This window comes from Vicugna pacos, chromosome 1 (assembly GCF_048564905.1).
Source record: "Vicugna pacos chromosome 1, VicPac4, whole genome shotgun sequence".
Classification (NCBI taxonomy): Eukaryota; Metazoa; Chordata; class Mammalia; order Artiodactyla; family Camelidae; genus Vicugna; species Vicugna pacos.
The window spans coordinates 67,194,671-67,217,978 of NC_132987.1; the positions used below are offsets into that span (position 1 = coordinate 67,194,671).

A 23,308-nucleotide genomic window follows, 5' to 3' on the forward strand; every position below is an offset into this window, starting at 1 on the left:
AATTATTTTCTCTCTCTACTTTTCCATTTGGGAAATTTCTATTGACTTATCTTCAAACTCAATGTTCTTGCCCAAGTCTGGTCTATTGATAAGCTCATCCAAGGTATTCTTCACTTCTGTAGTGTTTTTGATTTCTGGCATTTCTTTTTGAATATTTCTTAAGAGTTTTCATCTCTCTGTTTACATTACCCATCTTACATGTTGTCAACTTCCAGACATGTTAACTAATGTCTACATTAGAGCTCTTAGCATAGTAATCACAGTTATTTTTAATTCCTTATCTAATAATTCCATAATCTGTGTCATAGTTGAGTTGGTTATCACACTTTCTTTATCTGTTTAGAGTGTATTTCTTATTCCTGCTTAGACTGCATTTTTTATTGTTTTTGGAATGCCCTGCAATTTTTTTGTTAAAAGTCAGACATGTTTCAATATGTTAACAGTAACTGAGGCAAATGGCCCTTAGTGTGGGCATTCATGTTAATCTGAGTATTTGATGTTTTCTGTAGCTATATATGTCAGAAACTTCCAATTTCTCTAGTGTTTTTTTTCAGTTTTGTATTGAAATACAGTTGATTTACAGCATTGTGTTAGTTTCAGGTGCACAGCAAATTAATTTGGTTTTACATATATATATAGTCTTTTTAAAATTATTTTCCATTATAGCTTATGATAAGATATTAAATGTAGTTCCTTATGCTATACAGTAGGACATTGTTATGTATTCATTATATATATATATGTATGTAGTATGTATCTGTTAATCCCCTAATCCTAATTTACCCCTCCTCCCCTTTCCCTTTGGTAATCGTAAATTTGTTTTCTATGTCTGAGAGTCTGTTTCTGTTTTATAAATAAGTTCATTTGTACTATTTTTCAGATTCCACATATAAGTGATATCATGTAAAATTTATCTTTCTCTGTCTGTCTTTGTAATATCTTTGTTTTTATCTCTTCTCTTGACTTCAGACTTTTCTGTTCCTTCTGAGTGCGTCTAAATCTGTTATACTGGAGCCTGGTTAGTGTTGTGATAAGGTTTGAAGAGGGGAAGTGTTCGGTAATATTTTGATTAAATCTCAGCCTGTGTGCCTGAAATGTGACCTTCACAAGTATTTCTCAAGGAGAACAGTCTTTTCTCTCACATCGGTGAGACATGTAGGCTAAAGGGGCTAAAGTTGGAGAAACGACCTTCCTCTCACCGGGATAAGGCTCCGGTAAAGTCTCTCCTCCAGGAAAACAGGTCTTTGTTATGTAAAATACTCCGGGGTTATTTCACAATGATTCTTATTCTCCCCTTTTCAGAGCCCTGAGGGGATCTTTCCCAGATCCTTACCTTGAGAACATGGTATATTTCCTGGAGGTAAAACCCATGAAAGTACAGGGCTTCCTCTAACACTTTGGCCCCCAGGAGTTTCTTGCTTTCATGCTAGCCACACATTCAGCATCCAACAATTTGGGGGGAAAAAAACCATCATTTGCGCGTTCCCTACCAACATATGGCTCCAGCAGCTTCTGTAACAGCTGTGACTCTCTAGATTTGCTGTTTTCTCCAGATTTTGGGTTGGAGGTATGCCCTCAGTCCTATTTCTCTAATAGGTCCAGGAAAAGTTGTTGATTTTAGGTTTGACTAACATTTTATTTCTGTAAGGATGGGAGTGATAACTTCCAATCTCCTTTATGTAGAAGTTGAAATCAGATAGGGCATAAAACAAGCCTCGATACATTTAGAAGGACTGAAATCATATAAATTATGTTCTCTGACCACAATGGAGTGAAGTCAGAAATCAGTAACAGAAAGAAACTTGGGAAATTCACAAATATATGCAAATTAAAGAACACATCCCTAAATAACCAGTAGGTCCCTAAGTACCCAATAGGTCAAAGAAGCCACAAGGTAGATGAGTTAAAATGAAAACACAACATAATAAAACACAGGGATACAGGCAAAGCAGTTCTTAAATAGAAATTCAGAGCTGTAAGCATCTATACAAAAAAAAACTCATTTCAATAACTTAACATTGAATGATGTGAAACAAAAGCAGAGCAAACCAAACCATTTCAAGAGTCAATTCATCAAAAGAACTTAACAATCTTAACTGTTCATACAGCTAATAGCAGATCTTCAAAATACATGAAATAAAATAAAACTAATAGAACTGCAAGGATAAATAGATTAGCCTAGAATTATAGTGGAAGATTTCAATACCATTCTCTCAGTAATAGATAGAAATAGATATAAATCAGCACAAATAAAGATTTGAATAACACTACCAATCAATTTTACCTAATTGATATTTACAGAAAAATCCACCCAACAACAGCAGTATATACATTTATTTCAAATGCACATTTAACATTTATCATGATAGACTATAGGCAGGGCCATAAAACAATCTTCAATTAATTTAAGAGGATTCAGGTTATATAAGGTATATTCTCTGATCACAATGGAATTAAATTATAAATCAATAAAAGATCTCTAGAAAAATCTCTCATATTTGTAAACTAAATGAAACACGTATAAGTAGCCCATTAGTAAAGAAAAGAAATCAAGCAGAAATTAGAAAATAGTTTAAGCTGAATGGAAGGAAAACACAACATATGAAAATTTAGGGATGGAGAATTATAATTCTGCCAAGATGGAATAGCCCCATTCCTCTCAGTTTCTGTCTCTTACAACTAAATACAAAAACAAAAACCCTGGAGATAATAATACAAACAAGTACAAGGAAACTGAGATAAAAAGGAGGAGGAATGCTCAGGCGCCTCAGGACTTGAGTAATGGCACAGCAGTGAGTTCCTTGAGTTTCCTTATTGTGTCCCATATATTCCGGACAGGGCACTGCAAAAGTCTCCAATCCAGGACCATCAACTAGCACAGGCAAAAAAAAAAAAAAAAAAAGACAAAAAAATCCAAGAAAAGGCTGTTCTCCCAATCAAATTATTGAGAAGAGGAGAGGCTAAAAACAAATTCTGGCATTACCCAAATCATACAACTCAACAGCAAAAAAAGCAAATAATTCAAGTAAAAAATTGGCAGAGGCTCTGAATAGCTATTTTTCCAAAGAAGACATACAGATGGCAAAGAGGTACATGAAAAGGTACCCAATATTACTAATCATCAGGGAAATGCAAATCAAAACCACAATGAGATATCATACTTTACATAGGTTAAAATGGCTATTATCAGAAAGGCAAAAAAAAAACAAGTGTTAACAAGGATGTAGAGAAAAGGGAACACTTGTGTACTGTTGTTAAAAATGTAAACTGGTGCAGGTACTCTGAAAAACAGTATGAAAGTTCCTCAAAAAGCTTAAAATAGAACTAACATATGATCCAGCAATTCTACTTCTGGGTATTTATCATAAGTAAACAAAAACCTAACTCAAAAAGATCTATACTCCCATGTTCATTGCAGCATCATTTACAATAGTCAAGATATGGAAACAACCTAAGTGTCTACTGATGGATGAATGGATAAAGAAAATGTGATATAATATATATATGTAGATATGTGTGTGTAATGTGTGTGTGTATATATATGTGTGTGTGTGTGTATACATATATATATATGTGTGTATATATATATATATATATATATATATATATATATATATATATATGAATGTTACTCATCCACATTAAAAGAATGAAATCCTGTCATTTGCAACAACACAGATGGACACTGAAGGCATTATGCTGACTAAAATAAGTCAGGCAGAGAAAGAAATACTGTATGATCTCACTTGTAAGTGGAATCCCAAAAACAAACAAAAACACTAAACACATAAATACAGAGAACAGATTGGTGGTTGCCAAAGGTGGAAGATGTGGAGTGGACAGACTCAGTAAATGCTTAAAAGGTCAAACTTCCATTATAAAATAAATAAAATCTGAGGATGTAATGCACAGCATCATGACTAGAATTAATAATACTCCATAATATATTTGAAAGTTGCTAAGAGAGTAATCTCAAAAGTTTTTATCAGAAGAAAATTTTTTTGTAACTGCATGTGGTGAAGCACGTTAAGTAGACATACTTTAGTCGTCATTTTACAATATATACAGATACTGAATTATTATGTTGTACATCTGAACCTAATATAATGTTATATGTCAAATACACCTCAATAAAAGAGAAGTAAAATGATCCAAAAATAAACTGTCTACAATGAACTCACTTCAAATACAATGACACAAGTTTGAAGTAAAAGATTGGAAATAGATATACCAAGCAAATGTTACTTTAAAAGAAAAAGTAGGAATGGCTATACTAATATCAGATAAAGTCAGTTTCAGAGCAAAGAAAATTACTGAAATTAAATGAAGACATTACACAATGGTAAAGGGATTAATCCATCAGGAAGACATAATAATCCTAAATGTGTGCACAAAAATTACAAAGTCTCAAAATACAGAAAGTAAAAACAAATGAAGCTGGAAAGAGAGATAAATACATCCAAAACTAGAGCTGGATATCCTAATTCACTCCACTCAGAATTAGACAGAATTATCAAACAGAAAATTAGCAAGAATATAGAACTCAACAACACAATCAACCAACAATATCTAGTTGATACATATAAAACATTCCATCAACAAGAAAAGAATGGATATGTTTTTCCAGAGTCTATAGATAGAATATTCACCAAGATAGATCATACCCTAGGCCACAGAACAAATCTTAACAAATTTAAAAGAAGTTAAATCATAAAGAGTGGGCTTTCTGACCCTAATAACATCAAACTAGAAATCAATAACAAGAAAAATTCCAACACTTGTCAATTAATTAAAATACTTCTAAGTAATTCATGGCTCAAAGAAGCTTCGAAGGCAATTTTTAAAACTATATATAATTGAATGAAAATTCAAATACATATATCAAAATTTATGGGATCCAGTTAAAGAGTGCTGAGAGAAGAAAAACACCAGATGTATACCATAGAAAAGAGGGTATCAAATCAGTAACTTAGGTTCAAAAAACTATGGAAAAAGAGCAAAATAAACTCAATGAAAAGTGAATAAAGGAAAAATAAAGATAATACAGACGAGATTGAAAATAAAGCAGAATATCGATTAAACAAAATGCTGGTTCTTTAAAAATATCAGCAAAATTTATAAACCACTAGTAAGACTGGCTACAACTATTCAAAATTAATGGATAAAATAGAAAACTAAAATAGTCCTATAACTAATTTTTTTTCATTTTCATACTTTTCACTATAGGTTACTACAAGATATTGAATATAGTTCCCTATGCTATACAGAAGGTTGCTGTTTACCTACTTTATATATAGTAGTTAGTATCTGCAAATCTCAAAAACCCAATTTATCCCTTCCCATCCCCTTAACCCCCTGTTAACCATGTTTCTTTTCTATGTCTATGAGTCTGTTTCTGTTTTGTAAATAAGTTCATTTGTTTTCTTTTTTAGATTCCACATGTAAGTGATATCATATGGTATTTTTCTTTCTCTTTCTGGCTTACTTCACTTAAATGACAATCTCCAGGTCTAACTATGTTGCTGCAAATGGCATTACTTTATTATTTTTTTATAGTTGAGTAGTATTCCATTGTATAAATATACCACCGCTTCTTTATCCAGTCATCTGTTGATGGACATTTAGGCTGGTTGCATGTCTTGGCTATTATATATAGTGCTGCTATGAACATGGGTGCATGTTTCTTTTCAAATTATAAGATCTATGCCCAGGAGTGGGATTGCTGGATCATATGGTAAGTCTATTTTTAGTCTTTTGAGGAATCTCCTACTGTTTTCCATAACAGCTGCACCAAACTACATTCCCATTAACAGTATAGTAAGGATTTCCTTATCTCCACACCCTCTCCAGCATTTATTATTTGTGGACTTTTGAATGATGGCCATTCTGACTGGTGTGAGGTAATAACCTCATTGTAATTTTGATTTGCATTTCTCTGATAATTAGCAATACTGAGCATTTTTCCATGTGCCTATTGGCCATTTGTATGTTTTCATTGGAGAATTGCTTGATTAGGTCTTCTGCCCATTTTTGGATTGGGTTGTTTGTTTTTTTATTATTAAGTTTTATGAGCTGTTTATATAGTCTGGAAATTAACCCCTTATCAGTCTCATCATTTGCAAATATTTTCTCCCATTCTGAAGGTTGTCTTTTTGTTTTGCTTATGATTTCCTTTGCTGTGCAAAAGTTTAAGTTTAATTAGGTCTCATTTGTTTATTTTTGCTTTTAATTCTATTGTCTGGGTAGACTGTCCTAGGAGATTATTGTTAAGATTTATGTTAGAAAATGTTTTGCCTATTTTCTTCAAAGATATTTATAGTATCTTTTCTTATGTTTAAGTCTTTAAGCCATTTTGAGTTTATTTTTGTGTATGGCGTGAGGGACTGTTCTAATTTCACTGATTTACATGCTGCTGTCCAGTTTTTCCAACACCATTTGCTGAAGAGATTGTATTTACTCCATTGTATGCTCTTGCCTCCTTTGTTGAGGTTAACTGACCATAAGTCTGTGGTTTTATTTCTGGGCTCTAATATTCTGTTCCTTTGATCCATGTGTCTGTTTTTGTGCCAATACCATGCTGTTCTGATTACTATAGCTCTGTAGTATTATCTGAAGCCTGGTAGGGTTATTCCTACAGCTTCCTTCTTTTTCTTCAGTATTGCTTTGGCAATTCTGAGTCTTTTGTGATTCCATATAAATTTTACCTATAACTAATTTTAAAAATTGAATTTGTAATATAAAATCTCATAAAATAATCCCCAGGCCCAGGTACTTTCACTAGAAAATTCTTCCAAACGTTTAAACAATTAACACCAATTTTACACAATCTCCTCCAGAAAACAGGAGTACAGAGAACCCTTCTCGGTTCATTTTATGAAACCAGTACTATCCCAATACCAAAACCAGACAAAGTTAACTCAAAATGGAACCCGTATTTAAATATAAATTGTATAACTAAGAAATTGTTATAAAAAATAAAATAATTAAGATCTAAGGTTACACAAAGAGTTCTAAAAGGTGGTACCAAAAAGTACAATCTATAAAGAAAAAAACTGATTAACTGGACTCTGAAAGGTCCTCTTAAGAGGGTGAAAAGAGAAGTCAAAGACTGGAAGAAAATAACTGCAAACCATATATTTGACAAAAGACTAGTATCTAGAATATACAGGAATACCACAATGAGATATCCCCAGAAAATAATCAGAATGGCTACAGTAACATGAAATGCTGGTAATAAGGCAGAGATACAGGATCACTCATACACTGCTGGTGGTTATATAAAATGCTACACTCTGAAAAATGGTTTGGGATCTTATCATAAAACTAAACATGCAAATATCATAAAGCCCCTGCAGCTGTACTGCTGTGTATTTATACCAAAGAAATGAAAATTTGTGTTTACACAAAAATATGTATGCAAAAGCAAATGTTCATAGCTTTTTAAATCATAATAGCCAAAAAACTAGAAATTGAGATGTCCTTCAATAAGTGAATGGTTAAACAAACTGTGGTACATCCATACCATAAAATATTACTTAACAATAAAAAAGAACTATTGATACACACAACAACTTGGATGAATTCAGAGAATTACGTTGGATGAAAAAAGCCAATCTCAAAAGATTATATACAGCATGATTCCATTTATATAACATTTTTAAAGTGAGAAAATTATTGAAATGAAGAACAAATGAGCGATTGTCAGGAGTCCAAGATGAGAGTGGGAGAATTGGAGAGACAGGATGTGGCTATAAAAGGGCAACCTGAGGAATCTTTGTGATGATAGTAATGTTCTTTACCTTGAGTATATCAATGTCAATATTCTGGTTGTGATATTATACTATAATTTTATAAGATGTTACTATTGGGGGTAATTGATGAAGAGTACATGGAACTCCTCTATGTTACGTCTTAACAGCTACAATTAAATCTACAATTATCTCAAAATTAAAAGTTTAGTGTAAAAAAATGGGATGACACTAAAACACAATTTGGGAGGAAATTTACAGCCCTACAGGTAAAAACTGGAAAAGAAGAAAGTTCTCAAATCAATGACCTCAGTTTCTACCTTAAAACACTAGAAAAATAAGATAAAATTAAACCCAATGTTAATCAAGAGAAAGGAAATAAAAAAGATCAAAGACTCAATGAAATAAAATATAGGAAAATAATACAGCAAAGCAGTAAAACAAAAAGTTCATTTTTGTAAATTAGTACAATTGATAAGCTTCTAGCCAGACTAACCAAGAAAAAAGAGAAGACACAAATTACCAATATCAGGTATTTTTAAAAGAGATATCAATACTTATCTCACAGGCATTAAAAATATGCCAGTAAGTTCGATGATGTGGGTTATTCATTTCTAAAGAAACAATAAACTATTTGGTCATAAATACTTCACTTACCTGAATATTTAAGGAAATGTAATTGGTAATAATATAGCAAATAATGAACCAAAAATTAAGGATACATTCGTATAGCACCTGTTCTTGTCCCAATAGCCAAGATTTTCTGAACTGGATCAAAGGCTAATGCCGTAGGCTGATAAGGAAAACCATGCCGAACTGTCTGAAAGAGAGCAAATAGTAAAAATACTCATTAGAGAAACAAAACTTAAAATCACAACAAGATACCAATACCCAACCACCCGAATAACTAAAATAATTATATTTTTAATTTTAAAACAACTACTACCAAATGTTGTTGGTAGGAATGTAAAATGACACAACCACTTTGGAAAATGTCTTGTAGTTCATTAAAAACTAAACTTATGCCTGTACTATGACCTAGAAATTCCACTCCTATGTAGGTACCAATATGGATGATTCTCAAGAAGATTATATTAAAAGAAGCAATACACAAAAGAGTACATATATTATGATTACATTTATATTAAATTCTAAACAAGCAAAACTAACCTATGGTAAAAAAAAATAGGAATAGCAGTTGACTTGAGGAGAACTGATTGGTAGGGGTACGAAGGAAATTTACTGAGTGAAGGTAACTGTCAATATTTTGATAGAAGTTTGAATTACACATGTGTATACATTAGCCAAAACTAATCAAATGGTATAATAAAATTTGTGACTTCTCTGTATGTAAACTGTACCTCAAAAAAAGTATTATAAACAAATATTGCACTCTAGCTAATGATATGCATACTGAACTTTTAAGAGGTGAAGTGTACTGACACCTGCAATTTATTTCAAAATGCATCCAAAAAAATAATATAGAGAGATGGTTGGATAGACATATGATAAAGATAGCAACATAGTAATTATCAGTCTACGTGGAAAGTGTGAGTGTGTGAGAGAGAGAGAGTGTGTGTGTATACACACATTTATGAGTGTCCATGGTATAATTCTTTCAACTCCTCTGTATGTCTGAAAGCTTTCATAACAACATAGTGGGAAAAAAATTGAAGAAAAATATCAAAAGGAAATAAGACTAACATGTAAAAAAGGAATATGCAAATTAGATAGGAACTAATTTCCATATTAAATTTGCTCTAATTTTTCAAAAAAAAATAGACTACCCACTTAGGTCAGGAAGAAAGGGATTCTACACCTTTTTCAGCCAAATATTTAATGCTCCAAGAACTATTTTTTCAATGGAAATAATTTTATAATAAAATATCACATTTATAAATATTCAAAGATGAAAGATAAAATACAGCATGTAGTTTATCTAAAACTCATCCCCTAGAGAAAACACAGTAAGGCATTCACTGCATAACCTCCTCATTTTCTCTTAAAGCATATATGGACATATATGCATATGCATATTAACTAATATATAACCAGATATTTATCTGTTTTTCTCACTTGACAGTGTATCACAGAAATTTTCCACAAAAAATATATGTAGATGTACTTCAACCCATTTAAAGTTGTAAAGCCTATTATACAGTATGAATATACCACAATGTCCTTAACCAACCAACTACAGTTCTGTAATCTCCAAAAATCCTCACCTAAATGGGTAAAAATAATTACCCAGAAAATCCATTTTCTAGTTATAATTCTTAACCAAGGTGTTTCCTTCTTGATTCTTAACTGTCTTACTTATTTTGACTTATACACAAAATTGTCAAGAGGAAGATACTCATAATCTTCATGGAGAGCAATGTAGATAACAATAATCAGAATATAGTTCCTCTTAAAAAAAACAGAAGAGGTGGGAACATTTCTCAACTCCTTCTATGGCCAGTATTACCCTGACACTAGAAACAAAGACATCACAAGAAAAGAAAACAAAGACCATAGTTCTTATTAAAATAGGTGCTAAAATCCCCACTAAAATACTACAAACCAATTCCAACAACATATAAAAAGGATATACACTATGACTTGGTGGAATTTATCCCAGGAATGCAAGGTTGGTTTAACATCAAAAAACTATTTAATGTAATATACTATATCAACAGAACATAGGACAAAAATCACATGGTGATTTCAGAGGATGCAAAAATTTATTTCAGAAAATCTAACACCCATTCATGTTAAAAGGACCCAACAAATGGAACTGCAGAGAACTTCCTCAATCTGATAAGTGGCATGTATAAAAAATCTACAGCAAACATCATACTAATTACTGAAAAAAACGAATGCTTTCTCTCTAAGATCTAGAATGAGACAAGTATGTCTGCTCTTGACACTTCTATGTCCTACACAGGGCAACCAGGCAAGAAAAAAAAAAAAAAAGGAACTAAAAGTATTTGTAGGTGACATGATCTTGTGTATATAAGCCAAAAAAATACACTAAAAAATTATTAGAACCTATGAAGAAGTTCAGAAGATTGCAAAATTAATGTACAATCATCAATTATACATCTATATACTAGCAATGCACTATCCAAAAATGAAGTTAAAAGAACAATTTCATTTACAATAGCAACCAAAGGAATGCTCAATAATACAATGAAGAAAAGTACAAAATTTATATAATAAAACTACAAAATATTGTGAAAAAAAATTAAAAATTAAAAGGAAAGGTTTCACTTTTATACTGTTAAGGTGATAAAACTCCTCAGATTGATCATCAGAATCAATGCAGTCCCTAACAAAATCCAAGGTAGCTTTTTTGCACAAATAGACAAGTTGATCCTAAGATTCATATGGGTATTTAAGAGACCCAGAAAACCAAAATGATCTTGAAAAAGAACAAAGTTGGAGAACTTTTCCATTTTCAAAACTTACACAAATCTCCAGTAATCAAGGCAATGAGGCACTAGCACAAGGATACACATTTAGATCAATGGAACAGCACTGAGATTCCAGAAATAAACTGCTCACATTTTCAGTCAACTGATTATTGACAAGGGTGCTAAAACAATTCAATGAGGAATGAACAGTCTTTCAGCAAATGATACTGCAAGAACTGGATATATGCATGTAAAAGAATTAAGTTGGTGACAGGAAGGGTATAGCTTAGTGGAAGAGTTACGGCTTAGCATGAACAAGGTGCTGGGTTCAATCCCCAGGAACTCCATTAAGAAATAAATAAACTTAATGTACCTGCTATTCAAAAAAAAAAAAAAAAAGAACCAAGCTGGACCCTTTATTTAAATTATACATAAAAATTAACTCAAAATGGATCATAGACCTAAATATAAGAGCCAAAACTATAAAAACCTTAGAAGAAAACATATGCTTAGATTTTAGTGATTTAGGATTAGAAAATGGTTTCTTAAATATGACACAGAAAGCACAAACAACAAAATTAAAAACAGATAAATTGAACCTTGAGAGAATTAAAAACTCTTGTGCTGTAGAGGATACTGTCAAGAAAGTAAAATGACAACCCACAGAATGGAAGAAAATATTTGCAAATCATTTATCTGATAAGGAATTTATATCCAGAATAAAGAAAGAACTTTCACAAGTCAATAATAAAAAGTTAAATAACTCAATTTAAAAATGGGCAAAGGATCTTAATAAACAGACATTTATGCAAAGAATACATATATAAGTGACTGATAAGCACATGGTGAGATGTTCATCATTAGCCATTAAGGAACTGCAAATCATATCCACAGTGAGATACAACTGCATACTTCACCAGGATGGCTACAAAAAAGACAGATATTAATACATGTTAACAAAGAGTGGAGAAATTGAAGTCCAAATACATTTTTAGTGGGAATGAAGAGTCATGTAGTCTCTTTGGATAATAGTTTGGCATTTCCTCAAAATGTGAAATAGAGCTACCCTATAACCAAGGGATTCCACTCCTGAGTATGTAAGCAAGAAAAATGAAAAAGAAATCCACATAAAACTATTATAGGAATATTCACTGCGGCATTATTTGAACTATTCAAAAAGTAGAAACAACTCAAATATCCATCAACTATGAACAGATGATGAAATCTGGTATATCCATACAATGGAATATTATTCATCAACAAAAGAGAACGAAGTATAATGCATGCTACAACAGAGATGTACCTTGAAAATATTATGTTAACTGAAAGAAGCCCATCATATATTGTATGAGTCCATTTATATGGAATGTACAAAACAGGAAAATCTATAGAGACAGAAATTATATTACTGATTGCCTAGGAATGGTGGGTAGGGGCTCTGGATAATGGGCATCTATTGCTAATGAGTACACAGTTGCTTTTGAGGGTAATGAAGTTTTCTAAAATTTATTATGGTGGTTGTTCCATAACTTTGTGAATATACTGAAAACTACTGAAATGTATACTTTAACTGAATAAATTATATCTAAATTTGAAAGAAAAATACTGTTCTCCTCAAGAATATCAAATATTCTGATATTATATCATCACTGTATACAATAAGAAGTTATGATCAGTTGAGGTACCTGGCTAATTTCAAAAGAATCAAGGTTATCAACTGGAATGACATAGATGCAGTAAAAAAAAAAAAAAAAAAAGGAAGCAGAGAAAAATGTAAGATAACCAAGTCTGAAGACAACTTGTCAAGGTCAAAAATTCTCAATTTTAGATGCAGTCAGAATGGATTGTTGAAATACTATAGTTTATGTTCAATGGGTGAAGTTAAGTAAAGCTAATCACCAACAAATAAAGTGAGGTTCTTAAATACCAAACTTTTCCTAATATTTTGTTTTCTTGTTTTCTTTTGTTTTACTCTTTATATTAGTCTGTTCAGGCTGCTATGACAAAATACTAGGGAGCTTAAATAAGACATTTATTTCTCACAGTTTTGAAGGCTAGGAAGTCAAGATCAATAAAAAAAATACAGAAATAGCATTTGCAGAGACATTTATATGATGAAGAGTATTATTTGCTTTTTCTGTGTCTATATCTTGTCAATGTTTAATTTGGAAGCAGTTAGAAGTGCCCCCAGTTTCAAGGTTGAGGAAAATTTAAAATTTAAGGAAAGGAAAAAGGTGAAATATGTTAGTAACAAATAAAATATGAGGTATATGTACATACTTAAATTTCTGGAATAAACATTATTTGGTCATGGTTTATCATTGGTAGTATACATTACTTGATTTACTAGCACCTTATTTAGTATTTTGTGCCTATATTCAAAAGCATATATTTTATAATGCTTAAACAAATCTGAAATTATATGTACTGTACTATGGGATGTTTTCTGGAAAATCACTACCACAATTAAACCTTTTCATCACTTGTGAACTTCACAGCAGTCCATCCCTCTTTCTGTTCTTAGACCAAAGCAACAATTGATTTGCTTTTAAGTCATTAGGGATTGTTTGAATTTTATACAAATACTCCCTCCCTTTCTCTCTCTTTCCATCTGTCTGTCTCTCTCTACTCCCTCTCTGTGAATCATATACCTGATGTGTGTAACATATTGAAAGATAATTGGGCAATTGGGGAAGACGTTGGGGTTGAATTAGTGACAAGTACATAAAAACGAAACAAACGAAACTTAAAAAAAATGTAACCTCAGGGAATAAAAACATTTGTGAGGCAAAATAAGAGAGTAGTAATAATAAAGTGTTAACACTGACTGCTGTGATTTATTAGGAAGATGGGGATATGGCAGGTGCTTCTATATGTAATGAGGTGGAAAAAAAATCTTTTTTGGAAGAGTCAGTAAGTAGCAATATAAAGATGTTATTTTCAGACACATTTGGTAAATGCCAAAATAGCAAGAAGGTTGAAAAGTGGTTGCTTTTAGAAACTAGGAAATGGGAGAGGAAAGGGGACAGATTGTTATTAATTTTTATAATATGTCATAAAATTATCTGACTTTTAAAATTATGTACATGATTGAGTGTGATAAAAATAAAACTAGAATGAAAAAAGGATATACAATTTCAAAATATTAACATTACATTTCTATTATATTGACTTTCCAATATCTTATAAAATGAGGATATATTTGGGCTTTATTCTTAATTTTAACATCAACTGCCTTTTAGATCTTTGAACATGACGGTTTTATCATTCTTTCAAGAGATTTATAAAAGTCTTACTGGAAAACTGGTACCAATTGCCAATGGCACATGCATAAGCAGATATTTTGCCATACTTGTGCATATAGAGCAATTTTAGCTTTCTATCGCAGTATGATGGGGTTTCATAGGAACTGGTTATTTTGTTACCAGTATGCCATTCCATGGTGTCATATGCCTATCCTGGTTCTCTTACTCAGTCTTTTCCTTTATCCAAGGGAGCAGGAAATTATTAAGCAGTATTTTCAGTGATCCAATATGACATCAGATTTAGGGAAGAGCTATGGACATATACACATAGCCCTAAAAAACAAAGTTCAAGAGATTTGGCTGTTATTGGAAACAAACATCATTGAAACTGAGAGAATTTTCCCATCAGTGCGAGTTGTTCCATGGTTACAGTAATTGTTTTATAGATTCAAGCTAATTTAGTAAGACAAGAAAGAAAGATAAGAAATTGAAACAATAAATATATAAATATAGGAAAGTAAAAAATGAAATAGACTACTAAAATATTTTAGAAGAAGAATCTGGTAAGTTGTCTAGCTACAAGGTGAATAAACCAAAATCAGCATCTTTTCCCTCTACTAGAAATAAGCAATTACCAATAAAATTGGGGGGAAATCCTCATTTTTATTTTTAGCTAATTTGAAGTCTGTCAAATTTGTTTAAATAAAAATATTTTATTCAGTAGCACTAAATAATGTATTTTCTAATATATAAAATGGTTAAGTAGACAAAATATTTTTCACTAAATCAGAACTTAGTGATTAATAACAATTATATTCATATATATGAATGTTTATTTAATACTATAGAAGTTACAACACAACTGTTAGAACTCTATTAGAAACGCAGAGCTGATGTAATTAGTTTCTACTGTAGTTATGACAACAAAATCCCATCAGGATTTAGTATTCAAGAAGCAATTATTTCTTTATATACTTCAAAAACTTTTTTATTGTTGTTCTGTATTTGAAGCTGCTAAGAACATTTCTTTTCAAAGTATCTACAAAAACCTAATAGTTGTTTTAGGAAAACATTATACATTGGAAAATTTATTTATACATTGTGATAAACAAATGAGATCCTAATTATTAATATGTTTCAAAAATAAAATATTTACCTATTTATCTTTCAAATCCCAAGTCAAGAAGGCCTCAGTCCTCCACGGAATATTTGCTAAAATTCTAAGCCAACACCACAGTTTAGCACTATTCAGAATTACTGAAGAATGATTATTGCCCTTTGGCCTCCCCAAATAAGTTCTAACCTCTTCTGTGAGTAGGGACCATGCTTTTAAGTTGTTCTCTTCACTAAGCTTAGTACTATGATTAAACAGTTTTTTTAAAGTTCATCAATATGATTTGTGCACATAAGCAGTAGTTCCTTCAAAAAATATTCCATTTTTAAAGAATAAATAACTGCAACCAAATATTCTGTAAGTATTGAAATAAAATCTTTATGTAGAATAATCTTAAACCAATATATAATTATCTCTGTATTTGGAGCTACTGTCTCAACTCTCCATAGTAACAAAAGCACATTTGAGATTTTACTTAAAAAGTTCAATAGTTATCATTCTCACTCTCTTCCCCCTGAGCACCTTTGTGAATTATTGTAACGATATGTAATTATGTAATGCTAAGGTTGCTAAGGTGTTAGAACAGAACAAGCACCCATATTTGGATAATATATTTAATACATACAGCTATTTAATTAAGGATATGTTATAGGTACTAATATATCACTAAATCTAATATAAAAGTAGGTTATTTTTTTACTATCTAATTGTGTTTCTTCCTACCATATTATAATACAAAACATTTGGGGTTAGAGCTTCTTTTGTTTCAAACTTAAGATCCCTATAGGCATTCAAAAAACTATGACTTTTATTACAACAGTTTAACAAATCTAGTAACTCTGATTCTAAAGTTTGCAATCGGTTAATCTTACCCCCAAAAATCTGAGTATACTATGTAAATAAAAGTTTATAGTACTTAAACGTAATAGAAAGGTGTTCTTTCAAAATATGAGGGAATCAATTTCAAATTAAATGAATTTACATTCCTCTAACACTATCTTGTTATCCCTCATACTATCACCTTCTCTCATAATACCACGTAGGTATGCTAAAACATACCTTCAAAAAACATACCAAATAATAAATGAATAGGCCTAATTCTCACCACTGAAAAGTACAGAGATATACATACAAATATGTACTGACATAAATAATAGGAATACAAACACACAATAACATGAAGTAACTATGGGTATACCCAAAGGGTATCCAATTCTATCATCCTCATCATTCAATAAAGGACAAAACAATCTTTAATGTGGCCAGATTGTTCTTTCCAAAGAACTTCCTTTTTTTTTTCCATCCATAGGACTCATTTTTACCTTCTTAGGTAACTTTATCATCTGGATTATGTAGTTTCTCTCTACTCTCAGCCTATTAACAGCCTAATGTCTTCAATGTCCTTGCTTCAATCTGTCATTCACCTTGACTATATCATTCTTTCCTCTCTTTCAATTCAGCTGACCATCACAGTTAATACTATCAGCCTCAAATGAGCATAGCCTCATCATCATACACTTCCAGATCTCTTTCAAGAATCCACATTTGGCATTCCTCTATTCACTCACAGTATCTTTCCTGTCATCACTACATTCCATCTGTCTTGCTATCCTAGTACTTCCACTTAAACCCTACTACTTAGCTGAAACCCTTATTTTCTTTCTGGCTACACTAGTCTCTATTCCCAACTTATTTAATATTTCAACTTAATTCTGAGCTATGCTTGAGAGAAATATATATATCTTTTTATTGAATCTATTATATGTGCCTATACAGCTATCAAACAAATTCCTATGAACTTAAAGATCTTTCCTCATTGATAAATAATAAAAATGGAAATTAGTAGTCATAGAAAAATAATTTGGCCTGGGGGTAAAATAAAAATTACTTTATAAAAAAAGAAAATGAAAATCTTGTGAGACAAAATTATAAATAGGATGACGTGGAAGAGTATCATGCTAGGAGTTAGGAGACCTAGTCATTTTTCCTCCTGCTGCATTAGAAATAAACAATGAAGACTATATGCATAGTCATTGCCCCTCAAGGCTGCTGTCACTACCATTTGTTTACTACATACAAGGTATAGTGAAAAACACTACATGAGTTATCTCTTATTTTTATTTATTTCTATAGCTCCATGAGATAGGTGGTGTCATTAAAGAGGAAGAAATAGAGGCTAAGTAAGGTTAATCAACTTGTCCAAAGTCACCACACTAGTGGATGCACAGTTTGATTGATAGCTTTGGAAATGAGAGCCCTATAGATTCTTAGTACTCTAATCTTGTCTCGGGGTGAAAGAATGTAACCCTCTGATTTGCATGATATGAATTTAAAGCCAGAGTGAGAAATGCATTTCAAAAGAATTTAAAGAAATATCAGAGCTACAGAATCAATACCAGTAACAGACACTGAGTTAAAGAAATCACAAAGACAATAACCAAACACTTCTGCTCCTAATTTCACTAGTGGTATAAAAAAGGTCAAGTGATCCTTAGTGATCCTTATGCTTAATGCTTCAATCAAGAAAAGAGTAAGACTGTATCAAAAAAGAAGGATCAGTGGTCATCTCTGATCTCTGAGTCATAGGGTATGGGGAATAAGTGCTGTCATGTTAAGAAGAAACTGATCCATGCAAACCCTTACAGTTCTTATGGTTTATACCTCAAGATACTTGTAAAAATCTAAAATATTAGCTTTTTAATTTTCCTGGAATGTGTAAAAACAGTTCATTTTGCACAAATAGGGCACAAAAAACAATAGCAAAGTATGGTGGTTCAGGGTACTGTAAATACGGATGCAAGGACTCAGAAATATATGATTAATAATAGAACAAGGTACATGCTCAAAGGGGAAAGAAAAAGACTGGCAGAAATTACTAAAGGAAAAATACATAGGTTAGTGATCCTGTGCTCTGTGAGGCCTCCACCTCAAGTTGCTGCTGGTAATAGGCCTCAGTTGTAGTCAGCACAGTCCACTGGGTAAAAACCGATAAGCAAGTGAATATTTGAGGGGGCAAAATGCAAGCTATTTATTCTGACTAAGAGCTCTAAGAGTTTTACTCACCAAAACAGAATTTCAGAAGCAATGTAAATATTTTTTGGCTCCGTATACCTTTATAATTTCCATTAATTTAGTCTGTTGCCCAAAATTCAACTCTCAGAATGTCAACATATTTAATACCACAGCAACAAAAACTCAAAAAACAAATACCTTGGAAAGACAATATCTGGGAGACACATTTTACAAAATAACACACTGACTAAATACCTTTTCACAATGGGACTATCATAATGAGTAGCAGTGTTTTTACTCCTAAAATGGGGAGGGGTGTCACAATAATAGTAGGGAAAAAGTTAAGAAAGAAAACACTGGAAGATGAATATCAAACTCATGTACTGAAATAGAAGCTATGGATGAAGGTATTTTTCACGTTGGAAAACACTAATCCCAAAGGTAATACTTAGATTTTAATCCCTGATCCCTTGAGTAGTAGCAGCAGAAAGCTGTAGAAAAAGAAATCTTAAGAACACCATTGGTGTACAGATCTTTCACTTCCTTCATTAAATTCATTCCTAAGTATTTTATTTATTGTCTTGATGTTGTAAACATGATTGTTTTCTTAATGTACTTTTCAGATAGTTCTTTATTAGTGTGTAGAAATGCAACTGATTTTTACGTGCTGATTTTTTTATCCTGTAACTTTATTGAATTTATTTGTTTCAACAGAATTTTTTAAAAATTTTTAAGTTAATTTTTATTAAAGTATAGTTGATTTACAATGTTGTGTTAGTTTCTGGTGTATAGCTGGTGTATGGTGTGTAATGTGGTGTATAGTTTCTGGTGTATAGTGATTCATCTATATATATATATGTATATATATGTATGTATATATATATATATATATATATAGACACATAAACATTCTTTTTCCACTTTTTTTATTTAGATTATTATAAGATACTGAATATGGTTCCCTGTGCTATACAGTAGGACCTTGTTGTTTATCTATTTTACACATAGTACTTTGTATCTGCTAATCCCAGACCCCTAATATACCCTTCCCCCTTATCCCCTTTGGTAACTATGTATTTGTTTTCTATGTTTGTTAAGTCTGTTCCTGTTTTGTAAATAAGTTCATTTGTATCATTTTTAGATTTTTTAGAACATATAAGTGATATTATATGATATTTGTCTTTCTCTGACATACTTCACTTAGTCTGATAATCTCTAGGTCTATCCACATTATTGCAAATGGCATTATTTCATTTATTATGGCTGAGTAGTATTCCACTGTGTATATATATTCCACATCTTCTTCAATTATCTGTCGATGGACATTTAGGTTGCTTCCATGTTTTGACTATTGTAAATAGTGCTGCTATGAACATTGGGATGCATGTATCTTTCCAAATTAGTTTTATCCAGATATATATCCCAGGAGTGGGATTCCTGGATCATATGGTAGTTCTATTTGTAGTTTTTTAAGGAACTTTAACACTGTTTTCCATAGTGGCTACACCAAATTACATTTCCACCAACAACAGTATAGGAAGTCAACAAGATATTTACTAGGGTCGTCAGTGTTTTCTATATATAAGACTCATGTCATCTGCAAACATAGACAATTTTACTTCCTACTTTCCAACTTGAATGCCTTTTATTTCTTTTCCTTTCCTAATTACTCTGGCTAGGACTTTCAGTATTATGTTGTATAGAAGTGGTGAGAGTGGGCACCCTTGTCTTGCTCTAAGCTTCGAGGAAAAGCTTTCAGCTTTTCACCACTGAGTATGATCAGCTGTGGGCTTGTCATATATGGCTTTTATTACACTGAAGTACATTCCTTCTATATCTAATTTGTTGAGAGATTATCATGAGAGGATATTGAATGTTGTCAAATGCTTTTTCTGCATCTATTGAAATGATCCTATATTTATGCTTCATTTTCCTAATGTGATGCATCACGTTCATTGCCTTGTGTATTTTGACCATCTTTGCATACCAGGGATAAATCTGACTTGACCATGGTACATAGTCCTTTTAACATACTGTTAAATTCAGTTTGCTTCTATTTTGTTTAGAATTTTTGCATCTATGTTCATCAGGGATATTGGCTTATAATTCTCTTAAAACACTGGTGAAAGAAATCAAAGAAAACACAAATAAATGGAAAGATAGACTGTCTTCATGGATTGGAATAGTTAACATTGTTAAAATGTCCGCTCTACACAAAATGACCTACATATTCAAGTCAACTCCCCATCAAAATTCCAATTGTGTTTTCCACAAAATAGAAAAAAAATCCTAAAATTCATATGGAGCCACAAATGACCCCAAATAATCAAAGCAATTTGGAGGAAGAACAAAGCTGGAGGCAACACACTTTCTGACTTCAAATTGTATTACAAAACTGTAGTTATCAAAACTGTGTGGTAGAGGCACAAAAACAGATGAATAGACCAATGGAACAAAATAGAGTACCATGCATATATAACAAATTTTTGACAGGTGCCAAGAATATTCAAGAAGGAAAGAATAGTCTCTTCAATAAATGGCACTGGGAAAACTGGATAATCACATGCAAAAGAATAAAATCAGACCCTTATCTTCTACCATACACAAAAGTCAACTCAAAACGGATTAAAGACTTGAATATAAGACCTGAAACCATAAAACTCCCAGAAAACATACAGGAAAAGCTCCTTGACATTAGTGTTGTCAACAGTTTTTTGGAACTGACACCAAAAGCACAGGCAACAAAAGCAAAAGTAAACAAGTGAGACTTCATCAAACTAAAAAGTCTCTGCACTGCAAAGAAAACCATCAACAAAATGAAAAGGTAATCAATGAAATGGGAGAAAATATTTGCAAACCATCTATCTGATAATGGGTTAATATCCAAATATATAAAAACTCATATAACTTAATAACAAACAAACAAACAAAACCCAAACAAATAACCCAGCTAAAAAATGGGGAGCTCAACAGACATTTTTTCCCAAAGAAGATATACAAATGGTGGGATTGTAAACTGGTTGCAACCACTATGGGGAACAGTATGAAGCTTCCTAAAGAAATTAAAACTAGAACTACCATATGATTCAGCAATCTCACTTCCGGGTATATATCCAAAGAAAATAAAAACATTATCTCAAAGAGTTACATGAACTCCCATGTTCACTGCAACATTATTCATAGCAGCCTAGATCTGGAAACAACCTAAGTATCTGTTGATGGATAAATGGATAAAGAAAATAATGTGTACACACATGTGCAAATACACACAATGGAGTATTATTTGACCTTTAAAAAAAAGGAAATTCTGCCATATGTGATAATATAGATGAACCTGTAAGACATTATGCTAAGTGAAATAAGCCAAACACAGAAGACAAATATTACATGAGACGAATCCATAGAAACAGAGAGTAGAATTGTGGTTACCAGAGATGGCAGAAGCGGGGGGAGAAATGGAGAAAAAGGAGAGATACTGACTAAAGGGTATAAATTTTCAGTTATAAGATGAATTCTGGAGACTAATGTACAGCATGGTGACTGTAATTAATGATAATACAGGGTATCTTTAAAATTTGCTAAGAGAGTAAATCTCAAGTGTTCTCACCACACACACACACATACACACACATATAAAATGCTAACTATGGGAAGTAATTAATTAGTTTGACTGTAGTAATCATTTCACAATGTACACATATATCAAAACAACATGCTGCACATCTTAAATATATACATTTGTTAATTTTTCAAAAATAAGTAAATAAAATTCAGAATCTACTAATCAATTTCACTGAAGTTTCCGGATTCAGGATAAATATGCTTATTCATAGTAGCAAAAACTAATAATTAAAACTCTATGATGGAGAATCAGGATTCATCAAAATAAGAAATACATAGCATAAAAAGACCAATATAAAAGATTTGAACAAATGGAGAAAAAGATCACATACCTGCATGGATAGGAAAAATATTAAGGTACTTATTTCTCCAATTAACTTCTGTATTTAATATATTTTTAAATCAAAATCTCAATGCATTTTTTGTGTACTGGAGGAGGTAGATAGAGATTCTTAAGTTCAACAAGAAATATATATACTTTAAAAGTGTAGTAAGAAAAACTTAGGTCTACACTTAATAAAACATGTTCTAAATCTGTAATAAATCAGTATACTACTAGGGTTGGACTAGACACCAATGAGTGAAATAGAATTGATATATCTCAGAAGCATACCACGACTTTTTGTTGAATTTAATATATGATAAAGAAAACATCTAGAATCACTACAGAAGGAATTAATTATTCAATAATTGGAATTCAGGAAATTAAATAACTACTCAGAAAAATAAGTTTAAGTTCTCCATCATGCCACACACACTCTTGATGTTTGATTGAACTCTAAATCTTAGCTTGAATGTTTCAAAAGTGCCACTGTGTTTCCTACCCTGGAGTTCCTTTATAGATGGAAAAGTGACCAAAAATTCTTCCCTTCCAATCAACAGGTAGAGCCTATATTGTCCCTCCCCCTCTACCTTAGCCACGTGACTTGCTTTGACCAAAAGGATAATAGTACACATGACCCAACAGAGATTTGAAAATTACGATGCACTGGAGACTGGTCTCTTGTTCCTCTTAGAACCTCAAGACCATCACGTGATCCAGCCCAATCTAGCATAATGGAGAATGAGCAGCCATAGGGAGAAAACCAATCACAGTTGATAGCCAGCACAAACCACCAGACATGTTAGTGAGACAATGACAGATCATCTAGCCACCAGCCAATTCAACAGCTG

At 31.9% G+C, this 23,308-nt stretch overlaps 1 protein-coding gene across 1 annotated transcript in view; it reads right to left on the bottom strand.

The window, feature by feature from the left end:
• STXBP5L (syntaxin binding protein 5L) overlaps positions 1-23,308 on the bottom strand; it is a 288,793-nt gene that overhangs the window by 228,764 nt on the left and 36,721 nt on the right. The window contains exon 3 of the mRNA XM_031680678.2: positions 8,471-8,568. Coding sequence (XP_031536538.1) covers positions 8,471-8,568 — 98 coding nt within the window. The remainder of the gene's footprint in view (positions 1-8,470; positions 8,569-23,308) is intronic.